This window comes from Rhincodon typus, chromosome 7 (genome assembly GCF_021869965.1).
Source record: "Rhincodon typus isolate 14 chromosome 7, sRhiTyp1.1, whole genome shotgun sequence".
NCBI classification, from domain to species: domain Eukaryota; kingdom Metazoa; phylum Chordata; class Chondrichthyes; order Orectolobiformes; family Rhincodontidae; genus Rhincodon; species Rhincodon typus.
The window spans coordinates 31,932,581-31,957,492 of record NC_063338.1 but is presented as its reverse complement, the minus strand read 5'-3'; the positions used below and the strand labels follow the sequence as shown (position 1 = coordinate 31,957,492).

At 38.5% G+C, this 24,912-nt stretch overlaps 1 protein-coding gene across 2 annotated transcripts in view; it reads right to left on the bottom strand.

The window, feature by feature from the left end:
- Positions 1-1,344: 1,344 nt before the first annotated feature.
- Positions 1,345-24,912, bottom strand: part of LOC109920367 (signal transducer and activator of transcription 1-alpha/beta) — a 42,555-nt gene continuing 18,987 nt past the window's right edge. For both annotated transcript variants that reach the window (XM_048599198.1, XM_020520408.2), the window contains 16 exons: positions 23,813-23,971; positions 23,005-23,097; positions 19,971-20,030; positions 19,652-19,681; positions 19,467-19,560; positions 19,271-19,312; positions 18,959-19,042; positions 18,443-18,541; positions 17,227-17,362; positions 16,294-16,346; positions 16,110-16,204; positions 15,843-15,982; positions 14,786-14,974; positions 10,902-10,977; positions 4,031-4,133; positions 1,345-3,015 (listed from right to left, as the gene is read on the bottom strand). In XM_048599198.1, coding sequence (XP_048455155.1) covers positions 2,992-3,015; positions 4,031-4,133; positions 10,902-10,977; positions 14,786-14,974; positions 15,843-15,982; positions 16,110-16,204; positions 16,294-16,346; positions 17,227-17,362; positions 18,443-18,541; positions 18,959-19,042; positions 19,271-19,312; positions 19,467-19,560; positions 19,652-19,681; positions 19,971-20,030; positions 23,005-23,097; positions 23,813-23,971 — 1,477 coding nt within the window. In that variant the 3' untranslated portion in view covers positions 1,345-2,991. The remainder of the gene's footprint in view (positions 3,016-4,030; positions 4,134-10,901; positions 10,978-14,785; positions 14,975-15,842; positions 15,983-16,109; positions 16,205-16,293; positions 16,347-17,226; positions 17,363-18,442; positions 18,542-18,958; positions 19,043-19,270; positions 19,313-19,466; positions 19,561-19,651; positions 19,682-19,970; positions 20,031-23,004; positions 23,098-23,812; positions 23,972-24,912) is intronic.

Sequence of the window (24,912 nt, the reverse complement as noted above, 5' to 3'; positions counted from 1 at the left end):
GCCGAGTTGGTGAATACTTAGCAAATGAAATACAATATGGATAAATGTGAGGTTATCCACTTGGGTCGCAAAAACAGGAAGGCAGATTATTACCTGAATGGTGGCAGTTTAGGAAAAGGTGAGGTGCAACGAGACCTGGGTGTCATGGTGGCACAGTCGCTGAAGGTTGGCATGCAGGTGCAGCAGGCAGTGAGGAAAGCTAATGGCATGCTCTCCTTGTAAGTGAGAAGATTTGAGTATCGGAGTAAGGATGTCTTGCTGCAGTTATACAGGGCCTTGGTGAGGCCACACCTTGAGTACTGTGTGCAGTTTTGGCCTCCTACTCTGGGGAGGGACATTCTTATTATTGAGAGAGTCCAGTGATGATTTACCAGACTGATTCCCGGGATGGCAGGAAAGACTGGATTGGCTGGGCTTGTACTCACTGGAATTTAGAAGAATGAGGGAGGCTTTCATAGTAACATATAGAATCCTGACAGTGGGGAAGTCCAGAACTAGGGGGGGTCACAGTCTAAGAATAAGGGGTAAGCCATTCAGGACTGCGGTGAGGAAAAGTTTCTTCACACGAGTTGTGAACCTGTGGAATTCTCTCCCACAGGAAGCTGTTGGGGCTATTGGATATATTCAAGTGGGAACTGGATATGGCCCTTGCGGCTAAAGCGTTCAGGGAGTATGGAGAGAAATGGAAATTGGATACTGAGATTGCATGATCAACCACGATCATCTTGAATGGTGGTGCAGACTCGAAGGGCTTAATGCCTACTCCTGCACCTATTTTTCTGTTACACTCAGAATTCTAGGCATTACAAAGATGGTGATCATCCACTGCATATATCCTGAGTACAAATATTACAAACACAAGTACTGAAGTGTAGAATGTGGCTGTAATCAGCTTTCTCTGTTCCATATGCTGCAATGCAATGCAAGTTTGGATTGCTACTATCTTACTGGCTAATACAGAACAATCTTTGAAATTGCAGTTGCTCTTCATTCCACATGCTCCCACAAATGTCTAAAATACATCAGTTTTTTTTCCTGTCAGAAATGCACATCTCAATTAATTTCAAGTTAGTCTTGTGTCTCATTTTACTCCTTTGCCTTAATGTAGTTCAGGAGCTGGGCTAGTTCGTTATTTCACTTGCTTTGTTTTCATGCATTTGACTTCCAAGATTTGTCAAGGGTATCAAATCTCCTTTTAAATTTACCCAATCTGTCTGAGGTTGCTTTTTAATTACTATAGTTTACCTGGGAGTTTAGTGATAGGACTAAGTGTTGAACCAAAACGATTATGAGATCACTTGGTTGTAATGCCGAATTGAAAATGAATACCCATTACAATGCACACTTTATTAATTGATTTATTGAGATAAGAATGCTGAAGTGCGGTAAAGCAAACAGCTCTTAAGAGGATGAACATTTTTTTCACATTTGAGCAAGTAATGGTGGCAGTTGTTTTAAAGTGTGCTGACTTGTTTGAGATGTGACATGGGCGTGACATTTGTGTGGTGGGGTTGGCGTATTGAAAAACCATGGTTTCACTGCTCAATATGGATACAAAATAATCACCTAGTTTGGAAATCCAAGATTTTTGTTAAAATGTTCTGCCAGTGCCACAGATCTGCAAAGAATTGCTCAATATCAGTAAAACATGGAAATGTTCAGGCAAGTGATATTAAGTTTGGTTAGAAACATAATAGGATAATTAATGCAACTATCCATTTTCATTAAAACTGAACCTGTTTCAAACAAGTATTCTGGTGCTGTTTCAAATCAGAAAATTATGGGAAGAGGTATTTTGTCATTTGACTGTATATAAACAGTGCAACAATTCCCTTTTAAATACCATTTTTAGCATTGGGAAACATCTTAAGACAGTTAACAATGGCACCCCTAGCCCAAAATTGACCACTGTGCTGAAGGAGGTATTCAGACATGACCTGAAAATTGGGCAGAAAGGTAAGTTTTTAAGTAGTGCCTTAAAAGGTCAATGGGAAAAAGTATGTCAGATTTAAAGTTAAGGACTTAGAAAATTAAGGGCACAGCTGCTACCAGTCCAAGTGGGAAATGCACAAGAGTTCAGAGTTGGAGTAATCTAATATTCTTGATGTGCTGAAGGTTGTTACAGAGAGGGAATAAAGCTTTGGAATATGAGCTCGAGAATTTTTAACTTGTGTTGGAGAATCAGGTCAGTGAACGAGAACGGTGGAAGGACAGCTTGATGTGGGATACAATAAGTAGAATATTGAATGTGCTGTAATTTTGAGGATGGGAACTGGGAAGCTTGTAGGAGCTACTGCAATAATCAAGGCTAACGGTTACAAAAGCGAGAACTGAAGCTTTCACTAACGGGTGAGTGGAAGCAGATGGCAATGAGTGAGACAATAAGCAGTCTTAAAGATGGGAGCCAGTGTTTGACAGTTGATTTCAAAAGGATGGAAATTGTACTTAAAAGGGGATTGTTAACATAATAAATTAGCACAAGTGCTAGAACGAACACACACATGCACACACTGCCAGTGGGCTCTGTACAAAGAACTAAGTACCTATTCAAATTCTGAATTTCGTCTAGAATGTATCCATTAGAACCGGGTATCTTCAGCAATGAAGCTGAGGAGGAGAAAGGGCAAAGGCTCCTAATAGGCAACCTAGGATAAAGTTAGGCAGGACAGGAGCTTTAAGAACTCCAAGCCCAAGAGCCATCTTTCAAGTCTTGATAAACAAAAGGAAATTGGTTGGTTTCCTTAAAAAAAAATTCACAATGAAACAGCCAAATTTAATGGTATGGTTAGTATTTAAGTTCAAGAAAATATGAAAATGATACAAATACTCAAAACGTAAATAAAACATTTCATGCTGTAGCTACTTTATCTTTGCAATGTTTATGTGAAAAATGTCATTATTTACATTGAACTATCAGTTTTGGGTTACTGTAGCAGCTTCCAAACACCACTGCCAGAACTTGTCGATTCACAGTCACGAAGAGGACCTTGGTTAATTTGGATACGTTGAACACATCTTTAAAAAAACACAATAATTAGTATTCAGAGACTGAACTGTTTCACTGCAACAATTAAATATTTTTAAATATCAACATTGCTCCACAAAATATACAAATGCTTTTTGAAAGAAGTATTTATGAGTCTTAGTGTCCTTAAGAGAAGAGTTGATTGTTCCCCATTAATTATTCCCAAGAACCTTTAGCATAGTTTCAAATCAACTCAGGCATTTAGTCACACAACTAGAGGGTTCCTGATTTCTGCAGGTATGTCATCTGGCCAGCTTTTCAGTACTAACAGTACCATTAGGATATAAGAGCACTGCTGATGGTACACAAAGCCCCCGGTTAAGGAACTGGTCTGGAGACTTGAAAAGGAGGCAAATAGAACAAGATCCCTGGGTTAAGGAAAAGTGACCGCAGGAGGGAGAGGGGGTGTGGTATAAAAGGGCAGGGAGGTCTTCCTTCCAACTCTTGGGAACTGTTCTAGAAGCAAAAGAACGCTCGAATTCACAATACATTCATTATCACTGCAGCTATACTTCTCCAAAACCCGAGTATACCCTAGAGAGAGCTTGTTGAGAAATGATCTTTTTGAAGCATGTGAGATTAAGGGGATGGAAAAGAATGGAAACTGGAATTTCTTCACCCTGCAAAAGCAGAACATGGAGACAAAGGCTACTTTCAGGATTGTTCTTGGAAACGTTCTTCCCAACCCCCATCAACTTGTGGAATGCATAATGGTGATGATTACTATGGAGTCTAGACAAACACAAATCACTATTGGCCCCCTATTAAGTTACTTCACTTTTCTATCACTGTTCCACACACTTTAAAATCATTAACATAAGTGTACAAGTTCCATTTGTAGAAAATTAGGTGACAAGTTCTGCTTGCATTTACTATATAACAGTAGTGATTAAGGACACATGATAGATGTACAGTAAACTTGTTGCATTCAATAATATGCATCAACAATTCTAACAATTTTTACAAAGTGGAAGTTATAAGCACTTGGATTCTAAACTAACTTACCACTGTGTCAATTTCTGAGGGACTTAAGTGGCGCTCCAATTCACCAAAATCCTCCACAGACATAGGCAGAAGATTTTCTGTTGACTGCAGTCTTGAGGGATGACTGGAAACACCAATATAGATAATTATTTTCACTCAAAAGGTGCATCTTAAGAGGGAAAGGAAATATTTAATGCAATATCCAGTGCCTCCAACTGTTTCTTGATATCATGTGGAGGGAACTGAATTGGCTGAAGACTAGTATTGTGATAGTGGGGGCCACTGAAGGACACTGAGATGGATCATCCACGTGGTACTTCTGGCTGAAGATTGCTGTGAATGCTTCAGCCTCATCTTTTGCTCTGATGTGTTGGGCTCCCCCATCATTAAGGATGGGAATATTTGTAGAACATTCTCCTTCAGTGAGTTGCTTAATCGTCCACCACCATTCACGACTGGATGTGGCAGGACTGCAGAGCTTAGATCTGATCCTTTGGCTGTGGGATCACTTAGCTCTGTTTATCACTTGCTGCTAATGCTGTTTGGTGTGCAAATAGTCCTGTTTTGGTGGTTTCACCAGGGTGATAGCTCATCTTCAGGTATGCCCTCCTGCACTGTACACTGAACCAGGGTTGATCCCCTGGCTTGATGGTAACGGTTGAGTGGAGGATATGCTGGGCCATGAGGTTGCAGATTGTGCTAGAATATAATTCTGCTACTGTTAATGGCTCCTAACATCTCATGGATGCCCAGTCGCTATGGTGGTTGTGTTGTGTGGCACTACAGAGCGTATTCTCACTAAAGACAGTACCAATATTGTTGTGGACAGATGCATGTGCACTAATGGAAGGTTTCGAACAAGGAAAAACTGTTACCATACCAAATTTCTGACTTTACAAAATCTTTTCCATTTTTAAAAAAAAACTAATTTCCTTAACCTGTTCCAAAGTGGTGAAGGAATCTCTGGAAAGAGGATATTCCACCGTCAGGACTCTGTAGCTAATAGTTTCCCCTGTTGTATTGTCCTAAATCCTTTTATAATTTTTTTTAAAATTCAGTTTGTCAGCATATTACAGCCACAGTGATTATGAAAATATTTTTCTTTATTCATTTTGTAATGTAAACTATTTGAAAGAGTACAAACAACATCTGTATGAATGCACTGATCTCTTCTCGCCCTTCCTGGTTGTTATCATTCAGACCAGAAGCACAACTTCAGTCTCTTTTGGCCACTTTTCTTACTGCAGCCCCTGCTTCTCTCCTGACACAGAATCCCATATATTTGAGGTTGTTGACTTGCTCCCCGAACTGACTTGCTTTTGTTCAGACGTTTCGTCACCATGCTAGGTGACACCATCAGTGGAGCCTCTGATGAAGGCTTCATCGGAGGCTCCACTGATTATGTCGCCTAGCATCGTGATGAAACGTGTAAACAAAAACAAGCCAGCTCGGCGAGCAAGTCAACAACCTCATCCACAACCCGAGCTACAGATCTTTGCCAAAACTTTATCCATTATGTTCATCGCAAAAACAAAAATCATTGCTATTGTAATATCCATCTCGCTCTCTACCTTCTTGCTCAGGTAGAGCTATAAGACTAAATAATCATCATAAATGTGAAAAGCAAAATGTCAATGTACTAAAAATTCAGGATCACCAGCAGACTTAAGTCAAGCATTTTTTTAAAATCACATTTAAAATAAAATGGAACAGCAAAACATGGTATATACAAAAACAACCAAGTTCTTTTTCTAAACCTCCTGGGATTTATAAATTACTGAGCAGGTGTTTTACTTAAATATCCAGCAGCATTTCTACACAAGGTTACCCATGGTTTACAACCCTTTCATAGACTCCTGGTAGAAACTACCAAAATTATGAAGCATGGATAGAATACATAGTCGGTGTCTTTTTTTCCCCAAGAGTAGAAATGTCAATTACTGGGAGATACATGTTTAAGGTAAAAGGGGGTAAGTTTAAAGGACACATGAGAGGCAAGTTTTTATTACACACAGAGCACATTAAATACCTGGAATGCACTGCCAGAGGAAGTGGTAGAGGCAGAGGCAGATACAATAACAACATTTAACAGGCATCTTAATAGATATTATTGGGGAAGTATGGAACATAGAGAGGCATTTTTGTTTTGTTTAGAAAGGCGTCATTTGTTTGGTACACTATTCATGGGCTGAAGGACCTGTTATGCTGTTTATTGTTAAAAGACCACACATTTTTAATCACTTTAACTTCACCCAACTCTGCCCTTGACTGATTTGATCTGCTGCTCAAGCCCTCATCCATACTTTTGGTACCTTTATAGAGTTAACAATCCCATACTCTAACCTCTGTAAACTTGAGGCCATCTAAAACTCCACTGTCTGTGTCCTAATTCAAACCAAATCCAATTCACCCATCACCTGTGTTGATTATAAAACAAGTCTGATTATAAAACAAGTCTGATTATAAAACAAGTCTGATTATAAATTCTTATCCTTGTTTTCAAATCCATCCACATGCTGACTCTTCCACCATCTCTAATATCCTTCAATCCAACAACCTTCAGACATCTAAATTAAAGACAAGTACTGCAGATGCTGCCACACCTGCTGAGTGCCCAGTACTTTTCTTATCTCAATCCTCAAGACATTTCTGCTTTTCTAATTCCGGCCACTTGAGCATCTATAATTGCAATTGTTCTTTCCTTTGTTGCTATGTCTTCAGCTGGCTAGGCCCTTGGCTCTGGAATTTCTTCCTAAAATCCTTTCTGCCTTTTACCTAAACATACCCAGCTGTCCTAATTTGCAAAGTCATATTGTTTTGTAAAATATAAACATGGTTTATAAAACATAACAATATCTTATTATCAAAAATTTACACAAATAAAATTCTTGAGGTTTAACCAGTGAGTCATTGGAAATTCTAAATTATTAATATCAACACCCTTCTTGAATTCAAATCTATAGAGGAAAAATGTCAAATCTTTTATACAAAACTATCACTATTGCTCCCAACCTTAATATTCTAAGACCAGTATACAAAAGAAACTTGGTTGTCATTGACTTCTAGCTGCAGCGTGGGCAGATGTAGCTCTGCATGTAGCTAATACAGAACACTCAACCAGTGACTTGTACAATAGCACCACCTACAGTGAAAGGATTAAAATAAGGCAAGGTTGAAGTTTGATTACTAGATTTCAATTGTTATAGGAAGTGTAATAATATTATTATCCTCTTCCTATATTTTTCTTTTTTCTCAATCAAGGATTCCTTGTCCCAGTGACCAACAGGCCTTCAACTACATCCTCACTATTTCTGGCTCCATACCAGACCATACCTCGTCCTCCACGTTCAACGAATCATCCTCCAGTGCAAATGCATCATCCTTTCCCATTTTAGCATTTTAAAGGGACAGTTCCCTCTATGATACCCTTTCAATCTTCCACAGGGCCTTCTGAGCAAGCAGAGAAGATGGGATGATACCGTCTCCTTCACCTCCTGCATTTCAACTGCAAACACTGAAACAAGCAATTTACTTGTATGGCTTTCAATTTAATATACTATATTCTGCTCACAATCTGGTCTCCACTACCTCTGTGTAACCAAACGTTTTGCTAAACAACTCCATTTAGTCCACAAGATTGACCCTGAGCTGTGCTGAACACTATTTCTCAGCCCTTCTGTCCTCAATATCACACACTATTCTAATGAAGTTCAGAAAACTCTACTCATCTTTTAAATCGGTATGTTCCAACCTTCCAGACACAATTTTAATTTCAAAAACTTCAGATCAAATCATGGTTTTTACAACAAATGAAATGGAACCCCTTTCTAGTCATGCCCACATTTAATGAAATTACAAAGAAAACAAATTACAAAACTTTTGGACTTTTTCTACTCATAGACCTTTCCTTTTAGTCTATCCTTCCATCTTTCCTTGCTTCTGAATTGATTTAAAAGACTTTTCACCTCTAACTTCTGGTTCTGACATTTTTTTTTTTTAAAAAGGTTGACAATTCAAAACGATTCTTCTCTCCACAACTGTTACCCGACTTTGAGCATCATTTTTTTTGTTATTATACAATTAACTTTACCCATGATAAGGTAACTTGTTGAGTACAAAACACCAAGTATGATTTAAAAGATAGGCCAGTAAGAAATATAAAATATGCAGATTTTTAATCGGTGTAATTTGAAATCACTTTGTGCTGGCAGCTCAATTAGTAATAGGGAGTGACTCATTAGATATTAATACAATTGTTATTAGAAAATCTAAGTATTTGATTACATCCACTACTTAGTAGCAATGAAATGTCTAACTAGGCTGGTTACTTTAGAAAATTATCCTTTATTTTGTAAATGTACCATGAGAATTGGTAGAATGCAACAAAAAGAAAATTCATGCCTGTGAATGAGAATCTTCGTACACATAATTGCAAAAGATCTAAGGCATCCATTCAATTAAATGTTTCACTTCCTCCACCGTTAATTACTTTGTTCTAAATGACCAACAAAGAGCTAGTTTAAAAATTGAACAACCACCATCTGATTTTCCTAAAAAAAAAAATCACAGGGCCACCAATTTTAGTTTTTTATATTGCTCCAAGAACTTGCACTTTAGAATTATTATAAAATTTGTGTATTTGCAAACTTAATTAGGGAGCTTAAAGTGAAGGAACTCTTAGAGGGGCAGTGACCATAATTTTATAGAATTCACCCTGCAGTTTGAAAGGGAGAAGCTGGAATCAGATGTAACGGTATTACAATTGAGTAAAAGGTAACTACGAAGACATTAGGGATGAATTGGCCAGAGTTGACTGGAAGGGAAGCCTAACAGGGAAGACATACAGCAGCAATGGCAGGAGCTTTTGAGGATAATTCAGGAGGAAAAGCAGAAAGTCTTCCCAGGGAAGAAGAAACATGCTATCGGGAGGATGAGGCAACTATGGCTGACAAGGGAAGTCAGGGATAGGATAAAAACAAAAGATGCAGCATTAGATGTGGGTAGCCTTTAAAAGCCAGCAGAGAATAACTAAAGCAGTGGGGGTGGGGGAGGGGAAAGAGATGATGAAATGTGACAGTAAGATAGCTAGTAATATGAAAGAAGATTACAAGAATTTTTTAGATATTTAAAAGGTAATAGGGACAAAAGTGGACATCGGACCACTGGAAGATGAGGCTGGCGAAGTAGTAATGGAAAACAAAGAAATGGCAGAGGAACTGAACTGGTACTTTGCATCAGTTTTCACAGTGGAAGACACCAGCAGCATAACAGAATTTCGGAGAGAGTCAGGCGGTAGAGGTGAATGTGCTGACCATCACTAAAGAGAAGGTGCTGGGAAGCTGAAAAGACTGAAGGTGGACCAGATGTACCCCAGGGTTCTGAAGGAGATAGCTGAGGATATTGTAGAGGCATTGGTGGTGATCTTTCAGGAAACACTAATTAAAGAGGGTCCCAGAGGACTGGAAAATGGATAACGTAACACCTCTATTAAAGGCAAGGAGGCAGAAGGAAACTATAGGCAGGTTAGCCTGACTAACCGGTAAGATTTTAGTCTGCAATTAAGGATGAAATTGTAGAGTATTAGGAAACGCATAGTAAAATAGGGCAGAGTCAGCATGGCTTTGTTAAGGGGAGGCCATGCCTGACAAATGTTAGAATTCTTTGAGGATTAAATGAGCAGTTTAGACGTGATTTGTTTGGATTTATAGAGGCCTTTGACAAGGTGGCACATAGGAGGCTGCTAAACAAAAGCCCACATGTTAGGCCCACATGGGACTGGCTGACGGAAAGAGAGTAGGGAAAAAGGGGTTTTTTTCAGAATGGCAGCCAATCAGTGGTGGAGTTCTGCAGGGGTCAGTGTCAGGATCACAACTATTCATATTAATACATTAATGATCTGGACAAAGAAATGTAGCGCATTGTTACCAAGTTTGCAGATGACACAAAAACAGATGAAAGCACAGGAAGTGTTCAGTAAGTAGGGAGGCTGCAGTAGGACTTGGACAGGCTAAGACAGTGAGCAAAAAAGTGTCAGATGGAATACAGTGTGGGAAAATGTGAGGTTATGCACTGTGGTAGGAAGAATAGATGCATAGATTATTTTCCAAATGGGGGAAGGCTTCGGAAATCTGAAACATAAAGGGACTTGGGAGTCCTAGTTCAGGATTCTCTTAAGGTTAACATGCAAGTTCAGTTGGCAGTTAGGAAGGCAAATGAAATGTTAGCATTAATTTCAAGGAAGCTATAATACAAAATCAGAAGTGTACTGCTGTGGCTGTAGAAGGCTCTGGCCAGACCGCGTTTAGAATATTGTGGGCACCTTTGGGCCCCATATCGAAGGAAGGATTTTCTTGGAGTAGAGTGTGTCCAGACAGGTTCACACCAAAGATTCCAGAGATGAAGGGTTTGTCACATGAGTTCTTGAGGACTCTGGGTCTGTTCTCGATGGAGTTAAGAATTAGAGAATCTGATTAAAACTTACAGTACACTGAGGGGCCTAATACGGTGGACATGGAGAAGATGTTTCCACCAGTGGGACAGACTAAGAATTGAGGGGACAGCCTCAGAGTGTAGGTAACTTTAGATTTGAGATGAGAAGGAATTTCTTCAGTCATAAGTTGGTGAATCTGTGGAACTCACCCACTCAGAATGCTGTAAGGGCCAAGTCATTGAGTGTATTAAAGGCAGAAATAGATAAGTTCTTGATTAGTAAGGGAATCAAGGGTTACAGATAGAAGGCAGGAGAATGGAGTTGAGAATCATATCAACCATGTTCAAATGGCCTAATTATAATCCTGTCTTGTGGTCTTGTATAGGAAAGGCAATAAAGAAAATATACATATGCATATATTAAAACAATTTTGAGGAAAAGATGACTTAAGAGCTTACTTACACTTCAGACACGGAGATCAGTTCAGTCTTTATATAACCACTAGTCTTGGAGTCATCTACATCCATAGGCTCTGAAGCTAAAGGAGAGAAGGAACAATGATCTTTACTTTACTTTATACTTGCTGGTGATAAGAGACTGTCAAGTTACATACATAGTCAGGCCAAGTCATGTGGACCACTCCAACTATACCAGTTTAACATACTTCGGGACAGCATGGTCATCAGCGTCAAACTGTACCAAATGACCTAAATCAGAACGGAATGTGGTCCCTGATTGGATAGCACCTCTGGCCGACAAATAGCGGTTCCAAAGGCAAAGGAGAAATTGTACTGTTTAATATTAAACATCAGAGATGCAGCTAAATAAAGCATCGAGATAGCAAAATAACTAACAGGTGGTTATGGAACTTTCAACTACTGAGGACAAGGAAATCAAATGTAATATTTCCATGTTTGCTGTCAACACAAAACTAGGGTGGGAGTGATGAAGAGAGGGCCTTCAGAGCAAATTTAGATGAGTTGATACAGCAGAAAATGTGTGGCAAATGCAGTAAAGTGTGGACAAATGTGAAGTTATCTACTTCAGTAGGAAAATAATGTCAAATTATTTAATGATGATAGATTGGGAACTATTTATTTACAAAGGGCTTACATGTTCTTGTGCAATGGTCACTGAAAGCAAGCATACAGGTGCAACAAGCAGTTAGGAAGGAAGGCAAATGATGTTGGCCCTCTTCTAAGAGGATATGAATATAATAGCAAGGAAAACTTGTTGCAGCTGTACAGGGTTTTGCTGAGCCTATACCTGGAGTGTTGAGACATGTTGTGGGCTTCTTATCAAAGAAAAGACATACTTGCCCTAGAGCAAAAAATTGCAAAGGTTCATTAAACCAACTCCTGTGATTTGTAACATGGGGGGTTGACCAAGCCTGTATTCACTGGCAGTTACAAGAATGAAGAATGAGGGATAATGGGATGTCACTGAAATGTATAAAATTCTGACAGAGCTGGACAAATTGAATGTAGGGATGATGTTTCCCCTGGTTGAGAGCCCAGACAAGGGGGGGTTACAGTCTCAGTACATGTGCTTGACCATGTCAGACTAGGAGGAGGAGAGATTTCTTCACGGGGCTGGTGAACCTATAGAATTCATAGAACAGAATCCCTAGAATGTGGAAAGTAGGCCATTCAGCCTATCAAGTTCACAACAATCCTCTGAAGAGCATCCCGCCCAAACCCTGCCCCCACCCTGTAACCCTGCACATCCCTGGACACTACAGGGCAATTTAGCATGGCCAATTTACCTAACCTGCACATCTTTGGACTGTGGGAGGAAACCCATGCAGACAAGAGGAGCATGTGCAAACACCATACAGACAGCCCGAGGCTGGAACCGAACCCAGGAACTGGTACTGTGAGATAGCAGTGCTAACCATGGAGTCTCCGTGCTGTTCCCCCACAAAGCTGTGGAAAGGAAGTCACTGATTATATACAAGAAAGAAATAGAAATAGACTTCTAGAAGTGCTAGATGACAAGGGAATTAGAGCAGGGAGACAGTGGTTTTGAGATAGAGGATCAGTCATGATGATATTGATTAGCAATAAAGCTTGATGAGCCGAATAGCCTATTCACACATCCCTATTAATACACCAGAGAAATCTTGTAATACCAGGGTGCATTCAAAATCACCTTAGCTGCAGTCTGACTAATAAGCCTGTTGGGGGCTCCTTCTAGCAGAAGAGTCTTAGCTACTTACTCTCTCCCTCATACTCACGCTCTTAAGAAATGAACAGTTCTGCTCAACCACACAAATTTGTGGAAAAACAAAAACGAGAAATGGAAAGGAACAGGAGATTCTCACAAAACGTCACGTACTATTTTCAAATCTGAATTTTTTTCCCCACTTTGTGGTGAAATTGAGCAATTGTTGAGCTGAAAAGAAACTGGGATATTTGGGAGATGTTTATTTTTCCAAACACGTTCCAGAATTCATCATCCACCCCATCCCCAAAAAGACCTTGGTTACAACCAGCCTAACACTTCAAACCACAAAAGAACTTTGGGTCAAAGAACTTCTGTTAACAGTTCACCTTTTCGTTAAAAATATTCACCCATTTTAATGATAAAATAAGAGGTTTAATTTTCAAAGACGTCACAACGTACAAGTTTTTGTAAATATAAAGAATGATGGAACTGTAACAACAACATTCAAATGGGTGCAAAGTCACAACCATTTTAACTATACTGTATTCATTTAACTTCTCAGATCTTCAAGATTCATAGATTCAGCCCAGTCCATCACAAACCAACCTTCCATCAATTGACTCCATCTACACTTCCCACTGCCTGGAGAAAGCAACCACCATAATAAAAGATCCCTCCCACCCTGGTTATACTCTCTTCCACACTCTACCATTGGGCAGAAGATATAAAAGTTTGTCTACATGTACAAAAAGATTCAAGCACAGCTTTTCCCCTACTATTATTAGAACTCTGATTGGACCTCTCAAATTTTACAGTTAATGTTGACCTTGCTCTCTGTGCACCTTCTCTGCAGCTGTAATATTGTATTCCTCACTCTGCTCTATTACCCTATGCAATTGGAAGGCATGATCTGCCTGCACTGCACGCAAAACAAAACTTTTCACTGCACCTAGGTACATGTGACAATAATAAATCAAATTAAATCGAACCAAATCCATACAGCTAGAAAAGGCCCTTCAAGTCCATCGAGGCTGTACCTACATAACTACCACTAAAAGTGTGCTAATCCCAATTTCCTGCATTTGTCCCATTACCTTCAGTGTTATGATGTTTGAAGTACTCATCCAAATATTTTTAAGCATTGTTAGATATCTTGCCTCCACTATCTTATCAGACAATGCATTCCAGATTCCCACACCCACTGAGTGGGAAAAGTTTTTTTTTCCCCCAAATCCCCTCTGAATCTCCTGCCCTTTACCCCAAAACTATGTCCTCACATGATTGATCCCCTCAACCAAGGGGAATAGCTGCTCTCTATTCACCCCTTCCATATCCCTCAATCTTATACACCTCAATCATGTCCCTCCTCGGTCTTCTTTGCTCTAAAGAAAACAATCCAAATGTATCTAGTCTCTCCTTATAGCTCAATTTCATCCCAGGCAACATCCTGCTGAACTTCCTCTGTACCCCTCTAGTGCCATCACATCCTTCCTATAGTGAGGTGACCAGCACTCCAGTTGTGGCCTGACCAATGCTCTGTATAACCCCAACACTACCTCCTTGTCCTTGTACTCTATGCCACGACTGATGAAAGCATGTGTCCCATATGCCTTCTTAATTATCCTATTCACTTGCTCTGCAGACTTTAGAGATCTGAATACTCACCCCAAGATCCCTCTATTTCTTTCAGCTACCCAGTGTCATGCCATTCATTACAAAGTCCATCTTGTTTCTTCTTCCAAAGTCCATCATGTTGCTCTTATCAGGGTTATCTGCCACTTCTGCTCTTCTGACCAACCCATCTATATCTTTCTATAACCTACAAGCATCTTCTTCGCTATTAACCAGTCTAACAACCTTGGTGTCGTTTGCAAATTTGCTTATAGATGACAATGTGGAGAGAATATTGTCATTTATGTATATAACAAACAATAAGGGTCCTAAAATTGATCCTTCTAGTACACCACTGGATACCAGCCTCCAGTCACTCAAACAGCCTTCTATCACTACCCTTTGTGTTCTATTACTGAACCAGTTTCTGATCCATCTCACCAAGTTTCCCTCAATTCCATGTGCTTTAACCTTCTCAATAAGTCTAATCAAGATGTCTAATTCTATTGCACCAATCATTATTTAAACTTACAAACAGAAAATCTTACTTCATTAGCAGCTATACTTACGATCTTTTGGCCTGGAGTAATACTTTCCAAATGCCTGATCTTTTGGGACCTCGGGATACAAATACTTCAATGGATTTTCTGGAATATTTTCAGCTGCCATAACTTTGTAATTGCGGATGATATCTGGGAAAGTTACTGCTGACAGTTGATGCTTTGTGTATGGCTCCACTGAGTGAAATTGAGATTCATCTGAAGGAGGGGAATAAAGAAGTTCAATTTCAGCTATGAAAATAAAAAAAAGTTATTTGCACCCTAGATGTGCCTGATGTGGTGCTGGCACTAGCAAGTGATATGCCACTAAAGGGACATTCTCAACACAATGGACTGTGACACATAAGTGAGGTTTCTTTAAAAACTAGCATTTTCTTTTAAAATCCCATTAAAATGTACAGGTGATCCCTGAATTGCAAATAGAACACAATGTGTACACTAGTCAGAGCACAATGCAGGACAATATAAAGCAGTCATTCATAAGTACAGGAAATGTTTGTATGTCAGATGTTTAAAATTACACACCAGTATGGGACTGCTTTTGCAAGTACTGCCAGCCCAGCAGTGCAGGATACTGTTTGGATGGAAGGTAGGTTACCGCTATCTGGGAGGGAATAGGTGTCCCTCTTCTTATCAAGTGAGGTGAATGAAGGCCAACCCCACCCCCCAACAGGGCCCAACAGAAATCTTGATATTGAGTAACTGGGTCCCAGCATGACATGCAGCTCATTAAGCACATTACTATTCAGTTAATGGCACAACAAAAAAACTCAATATGCTATTAATTTATATATTTTTATGTAAATCTGCATATTCAGGTTGTTAATCACCTCCATCTTCAAAAATGTGATAAATTTAGGAAGCCTTGTTTAGATGGATATTTTGTTCTTGATTTATTGGGATAATGATTAATAATTTGCCTTTAAAAATCTTGACCCCCAACAGAAAAGCACAATTTGCATTTTTTAAAAAATAAAATCTGCCTTTCAAGAACTAATAAATTCTGACCAATTTATATTGCTAACCAACCAAGAGACTTGTATACCGAAGAATTCAAGCCACTTACCACTTGGAGATATTTCCACCCAGGTAAAAGTAATGGCACCTTCTCGACTGCTCTCGCTGAACCTCAGTAAAAATGTACCTGGCTGCCTACCCTTCAGCAAAGCACGTTCTTTTTCCTTACTCACAAATCCCATGATCCACCTGAAACAGATCAAACTTGTGTTAGTTTCCTCACATTTGTAAATTAATGTTGCTAAAATCAGAGATACGGATGAACATCTACTGCATTAATTTACATGGTTATTATGCTGAATGTTATGTTACCTACCCATCATTCCAGAGAGGCAGGAGATGCTTTTTGATCAACTCCAAAATCCCTTCGATCCACAGCCAGAATGAGAAAGGCTTTTCGTTCAGGTTCTCCTGCAATATTGTAAAGCATAATCAAACAAAATATTCAAGTTTAAAATTAGACTTTTAGCAATAACACTGATTTAGAATTAACTAGTTACCTTGCAGAATCGTGTCCATGGAATGGTACTGTCATTGAAGCAGTTATTTGTACCTATATAAAGATAGATCAAATTTTGTAAGTTCAACAGTTTTCACATTTTACCAAATGATTCTCACTAACAGGTTTTTTTTTTAAAAAATGCATTTTTCAGAAGCAGGTACATTTGAAAAGTTCCAATTCTTCTACTGGTAACAATTCTTGTTTTTTGTGTAGTATATAGTGTGTCACTTTGATGAAGGTGCATGAGCCATCATTTATTTTGCTCTACGGAACATGCATTCTTCAAAATTATAACAGAGCTCTTTCAGGGGGAATTGCTTTCTTTTAAAACATTGATCTTATCCCACAACATTAAGAATCATCAACACGTCATATAGAGAGAAAAACAGGTAAATAACTTTCTCAGCTGCATGCATGTTTCTTGATGACCATTATGTTCAAATAGTTTTGCAGAATTTTAAAATGGAAAATGACATACATTTGCATGTTTTGTATGGACAGTCAGTGCATATATTATAAAGCATATCAACAATAAGTATGGTATTACATATCAACTGAAAAATTAAATATTAAAATTCTTTAGACAAAATGTCATTAAAAAGTGCTTCAACCATGCACTCACTGGGAGGAGCTGTAAATACCAAACATTCATATTGAAATAATTGAACTCTAAGGGGGACCACAAAGGTTTGCTCTCAGCAACCCATGTTCTGGCTCACTCATTCAAAGGAAAAATAGGTTAAACAAAATACATTACATGTGGATTCAATACACAAGAACAACTCTCCAGTTAAATGATGTCCCTTTCAAAGCTTTTGAGGACAACCAGGGTGCATTTTTCCTGGGACTAACTCCAAATGTAACATACAATGAGAACTGCAGCACTTTTCCTTTTCAACTAAACAGGTTTTTGATTTTTCCAAGATCCTACCTAGTAACTTCTCTCCCAGCATGCTGAGCTGTTCAGCATTAAGGCCTCGTTTGGTGATAGAGGAAAATTGCCAACTCAGTACCTCAGACAGGTGACACCACTTGGCAGCTGGGGGATTGGAGAAAAAAGCCAAGGTCTGAAGAGAGAGGGGAAAAAAACCTTGTTTAAAATAAACAACATACTTTAGGATTGCTCAACTAAAATACACTGGACTGTTTAAATCCTACACATGATTACATGTTGCAAATCTTGCCTCAAGTTGTTTTTCCAAATTTCACAAATATAGTTAAGTTGCAGGTGATTATCTAAGAGATACCATCTTTTCACTGGTACAGAGTTTGCATGTCAATATACTGGAGAATCAACTCATGGTTGGTGAAACAGGAATAAGTTCCAAAGTTTGCACAACAGTAACTTATTGAAAAGTAAATCTCCATTCAGAAAACTATGAAACAGATTATCGAATATTCAAGTATCTAATAACTCCACTTTGGGCATTTTAATAGTTAAAACCATGCAAATAAATAAGCACAGATAAACATCAGTAATTTAAAAATAGAGAAAAACTCATTCATGGGATTTAGGTGTTATTAGCGAGGTCAGAATTTAATGTCAATCTCTAATGTCCTTGTAAAGGTGGTAATGAGCTACCTTCCTGAACTGCTGCAGTCTGTGTGGTGTATGTATACCTGCAGCCAGAGTGAGGAACATGTCTGAAGTGTTGTGTCACTTGAAGGAGAACTAACAGATAATCATGTTTCCATCTAGCTATTGTCTTTATTCTTCTAGGTGGTACAGACTGCAAGTTTGCAACATACTGTCAAATGAGTCTTGAAGAGTTTCTGCAGTGCAATTTATAGTTGGTCCCTATCTGTGCTAAGTGATGGAAGGAGTGAATATTTAAGGTGGTGCCTGAGATAATTTAATTATTTAGTATTAAGTCCCTGGAAGAATCTATAAAATTAATGCATAATAACTTTCTGTACACTGCTCTTGGTAAGGAGCATTGTCCACATTGCATACGTTAAAATTTGACATTTATCACAGCATCTAAACTTCTGATATGCACAATTAACTGGCAAGACTTATCATACTTAAATGGAAAGTTGGAGAGGTATCCCAATAATGTAAACACATTATAGCCTCAACCTACACAAAAAGTGACCCTTTGCAAAGTTATCCAACAATGCCAGTCAAAATATGACAGAAAGTGTACCTTAGTCTCGCTTACGAGCATGTTGTACCACAAAATAGAAGCCCAGCCACTGGGGAGCTGGCTAACATTGGATATCACCACCAATGGTAAAGATGTAGTCTGCACAATTGGAGGAGAAAAGAGAAGTCAGAAGCATATCAAATAGTTAAAGATTTCAAAGAATTCAAAACTCACTCTTAATACTGTGAGATGTAAGTAGTGAAAGTTCCATTGAAGAGGCTATTAATCTACTTAATCTCTCTTAATTTTGTAAAAATAAACAAACAGGCACTAAAAACAAAAGTCATGAGATTTAGTTTCAAATTCAACTATATTAAACTTACTTTGTTTAAAGATGATGATCCCATCACCATTGTCTCAGTAACGAGTAATTGACAATTGATGCCAGACTTGCCAGGGATACTTGCGTCCCAAGATTTACATTTTGAACCCACAAAAGCATGGAATTTGACTTAAAATTGCTCCAAGATTCCACATTAATTTATAGAAATGTTTTTTTTTGTACTGAAAACTCACCTCTAGATCAATTATCAGATTTTGGTGACAGCACTGAGTTTCGAAGCTGATGGAGTGAAGTTCCTCAGTCACAATAAGAGGACCCTGTTACAGCAGATTAGAATACTAATTTTGGTTTTAAAACAATACAAAAGTAGTTTGAAAAAAAGCAACTCTGCCAAAAAGATTATGCTTTCAATGTATCAGTGGTGAGAGGTGAGGTGGTCAGCAATAACTAGAATGATAGGCAAGCAGGAATTGGTGATTTGAAACTTAAAGAGGAGATGTTGAAGGAGAAGTTGAGCTTAGGGGTAATCATATCATAACGCTTACTTCTGTTGTTCGGCTCCCTGCATTCTTCTGTTCCTTCAGTTGCTATAATATAGGAACAGACCATATATTGGAAATTACATTAAGTTTAAAAATATGTACTGTTTTGTAAATTTCACTACTGAACTGAACTATGAACAATTCCAGTGAAATAGTTGGTGACTGAACTCAACCAAGTGTTTGATTTTCAGCTGCCTACCAGATGCCTGAATTCAGCAGCTAAACTTCCATTTGTTGACTCCTCCATGTTCATCACTTTTGTGTTAGTTCCTAGTATATTGAATTTTCGAAATCTACGAGAAAATAAGGGATAAAGTAAATCGCATGCATGAGAAAAGGCAAAATTATAAAAAAAAAAATCAGAAAATAATTGGCCGTACTTACCCCTTTATCGCACACTTTTCAGCTACATCTCTGAAAATAAATTACAGTATTAAATCCTATTTCTAATGCAAAACCCTTAAAATAGCAGATTTAATGACGAAATAGCAACTGTCTTAAAAATCAACTGAGAAATTAGGATGCATTATTATATTTTCTAATCCTACTATGAAACCAATATGGATCTGAACTAGACATATTGACTCATGGTTGTATACAATGAATATTAACTGGCCTTAATGTTAAATTATTACTTTTGCAAATAAGGTGACTCTTACAATTTGCAACAAAACACACATACAAGTATTATAATGTTACATACTTGTCAAAGGATGCTTTTACACGCAATTGGTAATTTAGTTCTGGTAGCCTTACCAGGAGCCTGTAACAAAATTGGAAAAAAGTAAGAAAGAGGCACCCTATAGCTGATTAAACAGAAAATCACAGCCTTGTGACAAATAATAACATTTTATTGTTATTAATTAGCAGTGGTTCCAATTCTTCCCATTTGCCGCTTCCACTCTTAATCCCTATTTTGGTGATCTATAGGCTTAAAACTAAGCATGAGAGCTAGATGTGAGTGATGCTATCAAGTCGGACTGTGCAACAACATACTTTCCCTGGGTACACCTACCTCGCGTCAACAAGTTTGCAACAATCATCCATACAAATGTCCCAATAATGGTATCAAGGATAAACTCTATGAGGACCTGGATAAAGCTACCGCAAATACTTCATACAACGAGACATTTACTGTATAAAGACTTCACTATGAAGGTTAAGGTAAAATGTCTTAGGGCATCAAGGTACGGGAAAATGTAGCAGCAAATGTACTCCTGCTGGCCTTTGCGGTCACAGGAAAACATCAATCAGTAACACCGTTTTTAGACAGCAGGCAAAATACAAAAACAGAGCAACACAAAAGATGTTATGACCACCAAGGTTACGAGAAGAGTGGATGTTCCACTCAAGATGAAATTCACCATCACCAAAAAGATGACCTACATGCATTAAAACACTAAGTAAGTGAGATGTGAGAAACTAGTGGCTAGAAAGTCCTGTGAACAATTCAGGTTCAGACGAGGGCTCAGACTTGTCCTCTAAATCATCATTTGGGTTTTTTCTGAAGTGGTATAGTCAAATTTCAAATCAATAATTCAGGAGGCTGCTAATGCTATCCTGAGAACAGCAAAGAGTCCACCAAGATTGGTTTGATGAAAACGATGATCAAATTAAGGCACTGTTACAGGAGAAAAATGCAGCATGGCTGGGAATCAAACATACATCTGCCCCTAAGATATTACTCCAGGACAGCTAAAGGAACCGCCAAGAGATGCTGCATAGAACACAAGCTTCATCCTAAACTGATCAGCACGAAGCGAGGAACTTCTATAAAGCCATGAAGCTGGAATATTGTCCTTTCTCACATGACTCACTATTTCATCATGCCTGCAAGGAATCTCTCCTGATGGACAGAGCATTATCGAAAAGCATGAAATGAACGCCTAATGGACATGCTCAACTGTTCAGCCAACATAAACAGGGCAGCTATAGACAGGTTTTAAAGGCTGACCCAAAAATAGAAAACTTGACAGCAAGCCTGTGGAAGTCAACAAAGCTGTCAGATAGTCAATTTCAAGAGTGGTTCCAAGCTCAGATGGGGTCCCAAGAGAAATTTACAAATGTTTGCAACCCTTTCAGCAAGTATGAGTGAAATGCTGCATTAACGGGACTCACTGTGCCATTGCCATCCTGTCAAACGCCTTTGACAGTAAATAGAGGGTGCTCGTGGAAAGACAGAGCCAAACACTGGTGTTCTTGATAGAGCTATAAATCCAACACAGCAGTTTCACAACGGAATTACGAACAGGGTTGCTGACGATTACTGAATGAGTGGTAACAATTTTCTAAAGTGACTGACTACAATCTACCCTCTAAAACCATCAATAACACAACTCTGAAAGTTATAGGTAATGGCACTGATTTTGGAAAGACAATGTCAGAAAAGTATGCTTTGACATAGAGGTGGGAAAGAGAAATGTCAGAGCAAATTTGCCCATTCACATAGAGACTCTGTAGCAGTTGATGCATCAAATTTGCAACAAAATCTGCAATGCTCAAACCCTTGGTAGTCCCCAGCTTTATCCTAAGAGAAGGTCCACCAACTCAGATGTATTAAGCAGTTGGACAGGTTCCACTTAAGATACATCTAGTTCATCACAGGCATTTTATCCTCTCACTTGATCCTTAATGTCAAAGTACTTCAAAGAGCAGAAATGTCTGAAATTGAAGCACAAATCAGAGCTTAGCTCAGATAGCGTGGATGTTTGATGAATGATAAAATTATTAAGGGAGTCATATATTCACTACTTAAGCCTGGACATCACCTGCAAGGTAAACTGAGATTAAAGTTCAGGACGCCTTGAAAGCTTGCCCAGTGCAGATTGAGACAAAAAAAGTGGACAAGAATGAACAACCTGGGGAGCAATTTCCAGTAGTTATTTTGCTTCCTTCAAAAAAGGAAGGATACAGGAAGAAGCAAGCTAGAATTAGAATGACTGTTAAACCTGAAAAATAAAAAAAAAATTCATCCTTGCCTACATTGTGGAAGTCATACAGTCTGCAAGTTGGTCTCCACGGCCATGCTGGAATGCATAACAAATAACCCTCCACAGACAAGAAATCACCATCTTTGATAGTGAAAGGAAATAGATGGACTCAAAACCATTCTATTCAGAAACAGAAATTTCTGTGTAAAGTCTGATGTTCATCACACAATGCATCATGACTGAAAAGGGCTACAAGGCTACAAATTAATTTTCATTTATAAAAATGATGGATGCTATTTTATTAAGACACACATCTTACCATTGCTTTTTGTGAACCTTAACACAGTTTTTTTTTTGAATGTTATAAAACATTGTCACATCAACAATACTGCAGAGTAATATCTGCAGAGTAATCATTAAGTGCTATGATGAAAAATTATTCCTTTAAAACATCACACTTTCCAGCTACAGTCTACAGCTACTTCAGTCTGTTTAATGCCTTCAGTTTCTCATTATAGACTGCATGGTCTTAAGCTCTTACTTAATAAAATGTTGGGGCCTATTCGGAGCAATCAAAATAATAACATATCATAAAGCTTCCCAAAAGCTCATTCAAATCGATCTGATAAGAAATGAGATTTAAGTTCAGGGACAAGGCTAATTTAGCTGTAGACAACTAGACGGTTTTGAGAAAACCATCAATCAAAACCATCAATCCATGGTCTTATACCACACCAACCCCAAGACTTAATATTTTCCAGTATGGAGGTTACTTCTACTCAAAGGTTTAAAAAAAAAATCACTAACCTTAACTTAACAGTAAACTGCACACCAGTTTTGAGGACCATTGGTCTCTGAGGATGAGTTGGCATGCAAGGTTGTCTCTCCACCACAAAGGAACTGGAGTACAGAGTGGAACATAAATACATTCAGTTTAATGTAAATCATCAAATGAAGTATTCCTTTTAAAAGAAAGGCAATACAATATACCCAGAGACAGTCTGAAGGGTAACCAAGGTTAATGAGTTGATGATCTGAAAAGAATTTAGCGATTATTCACATGGAAGAGTATGCACAAACATCAGTGAAGATGTTGGCCGAGTTGAAGGTGCCTCTCAAATTAGAGGAAGAAACAAGTTTATTTTCACTTTAACCAAGCTCTTTTAGGTCAGATACTGGGAAAGTCTACAGAAGTATACAGTGTACAAATAACTATTTCTGCAAAATGTCTACATTGTTGAAAAGTGATTATTGGGGACAAATAGTAATGGTAAGTTTGATTTTGCTTAATTTTTTCGGCAAGGTCACAGTTAAAACACACCATCTCAGGTGATAGCTGAACAAAGGCCATGTGCCACATTACTAGATCATTGCCAACACTTATGGAACTGAACTCTAGGAAAGATCAATAGGCATAAATTGATCTTTGTCACTAGTGTGAAATAAGCTCACAGCAATTTAGCAATCTCCGGGTCCTATTTTCCATTTTGTTTGGGGCTGTGGAACATCAGAAAGGAGAGAAATGGCTCTTACAAGGTTTAAATTGGAGGGAATTCAGATTAATTTTTTTTTATTAAAGTCATGTTTCTTCAAGCTTTCTTTGAAAGATTGTTACCTTTTAATAAGATTGCAAAACAAATTGTTGTTCCTTTCCTCCAGAAATTGCTTGTTGTGAGTAATGGGGTCTCCATCATATGAATATTTCTGCTCAAGCTCTTCTAATTTCTTTAACTGTTGCCGAACCTGCTGCAAACTCTCAGCCAGCAACGTGAACCTGAAAGTACAACCATCAATGAAACTATCCAGAAGTTACAGCTCTCACTTATTTTTTTCATTTTCCAATGAAACTATATAATCTTAAAATTTAACATTTTCAATTAACATATTTTCCCAATAAACAACGGTGTACCCAGCGCAAACTGAAACCTGTAAACTTGCTTCAGACCCGAACAAATTGCACTACAATAGATACAAACTGCCCCTTTAAACTATAGATATTGCGAACTACAGACAGCCTTCAAGTATTTTTTTTCTTTCGTGGGAGCTGAGTATCGCTGGCATAGCCAGCATTTGTTGCACGTTCCTAACTACCTCACAGTAGGTGATAGAGAACATGTTCCTTTCTGTACCCTTTATTTCCTGGTTTTAGGTGGCCTTGATTCTTAGAACTTCTCAGTTGTAGGCATAAAACCAAAAATAAAGATTCAACAGCTGCAACAGACTCCATCTTTATAACATTTACCCAATATCATTTATGGAAGTTATGCAATATCACACCAGATGCCATGACTCAGAGCCAGATGCATGCAGCAGGTCTACTCCACTGCTGTGTCAATGTACTGATAAGCTGCAAATGCAGGACTTTCCAGAGTGGGGTCAGGACACAAAGTTGAAATTTTGGAGTTGCGAGGTCAGAGGCACCAATGGCTGGCATTTGGCCTGGCCCCTTCCTCTTCACTCTCAGGGGTCCTGTCTCCAGGCCCCTGTTCTCATAGACCTTCCCAGTCCCAAGTCCCAGAATGGGTCACAACAATTTTTAAGCCTCAAAATCTGGTCACAGTGGAAAAAAATGTTTGGGAAGTATTGTACTAACAACACATGGAAAAAAGGGGCCCAGTATGTTGGACATCAAGTGCCCCAAGCCACTCGAGCCCAGACAATGTGGCCAAATTCTCCAAAATACTTGGCCCCGACAGAAACCACCTTGTCCTGTGC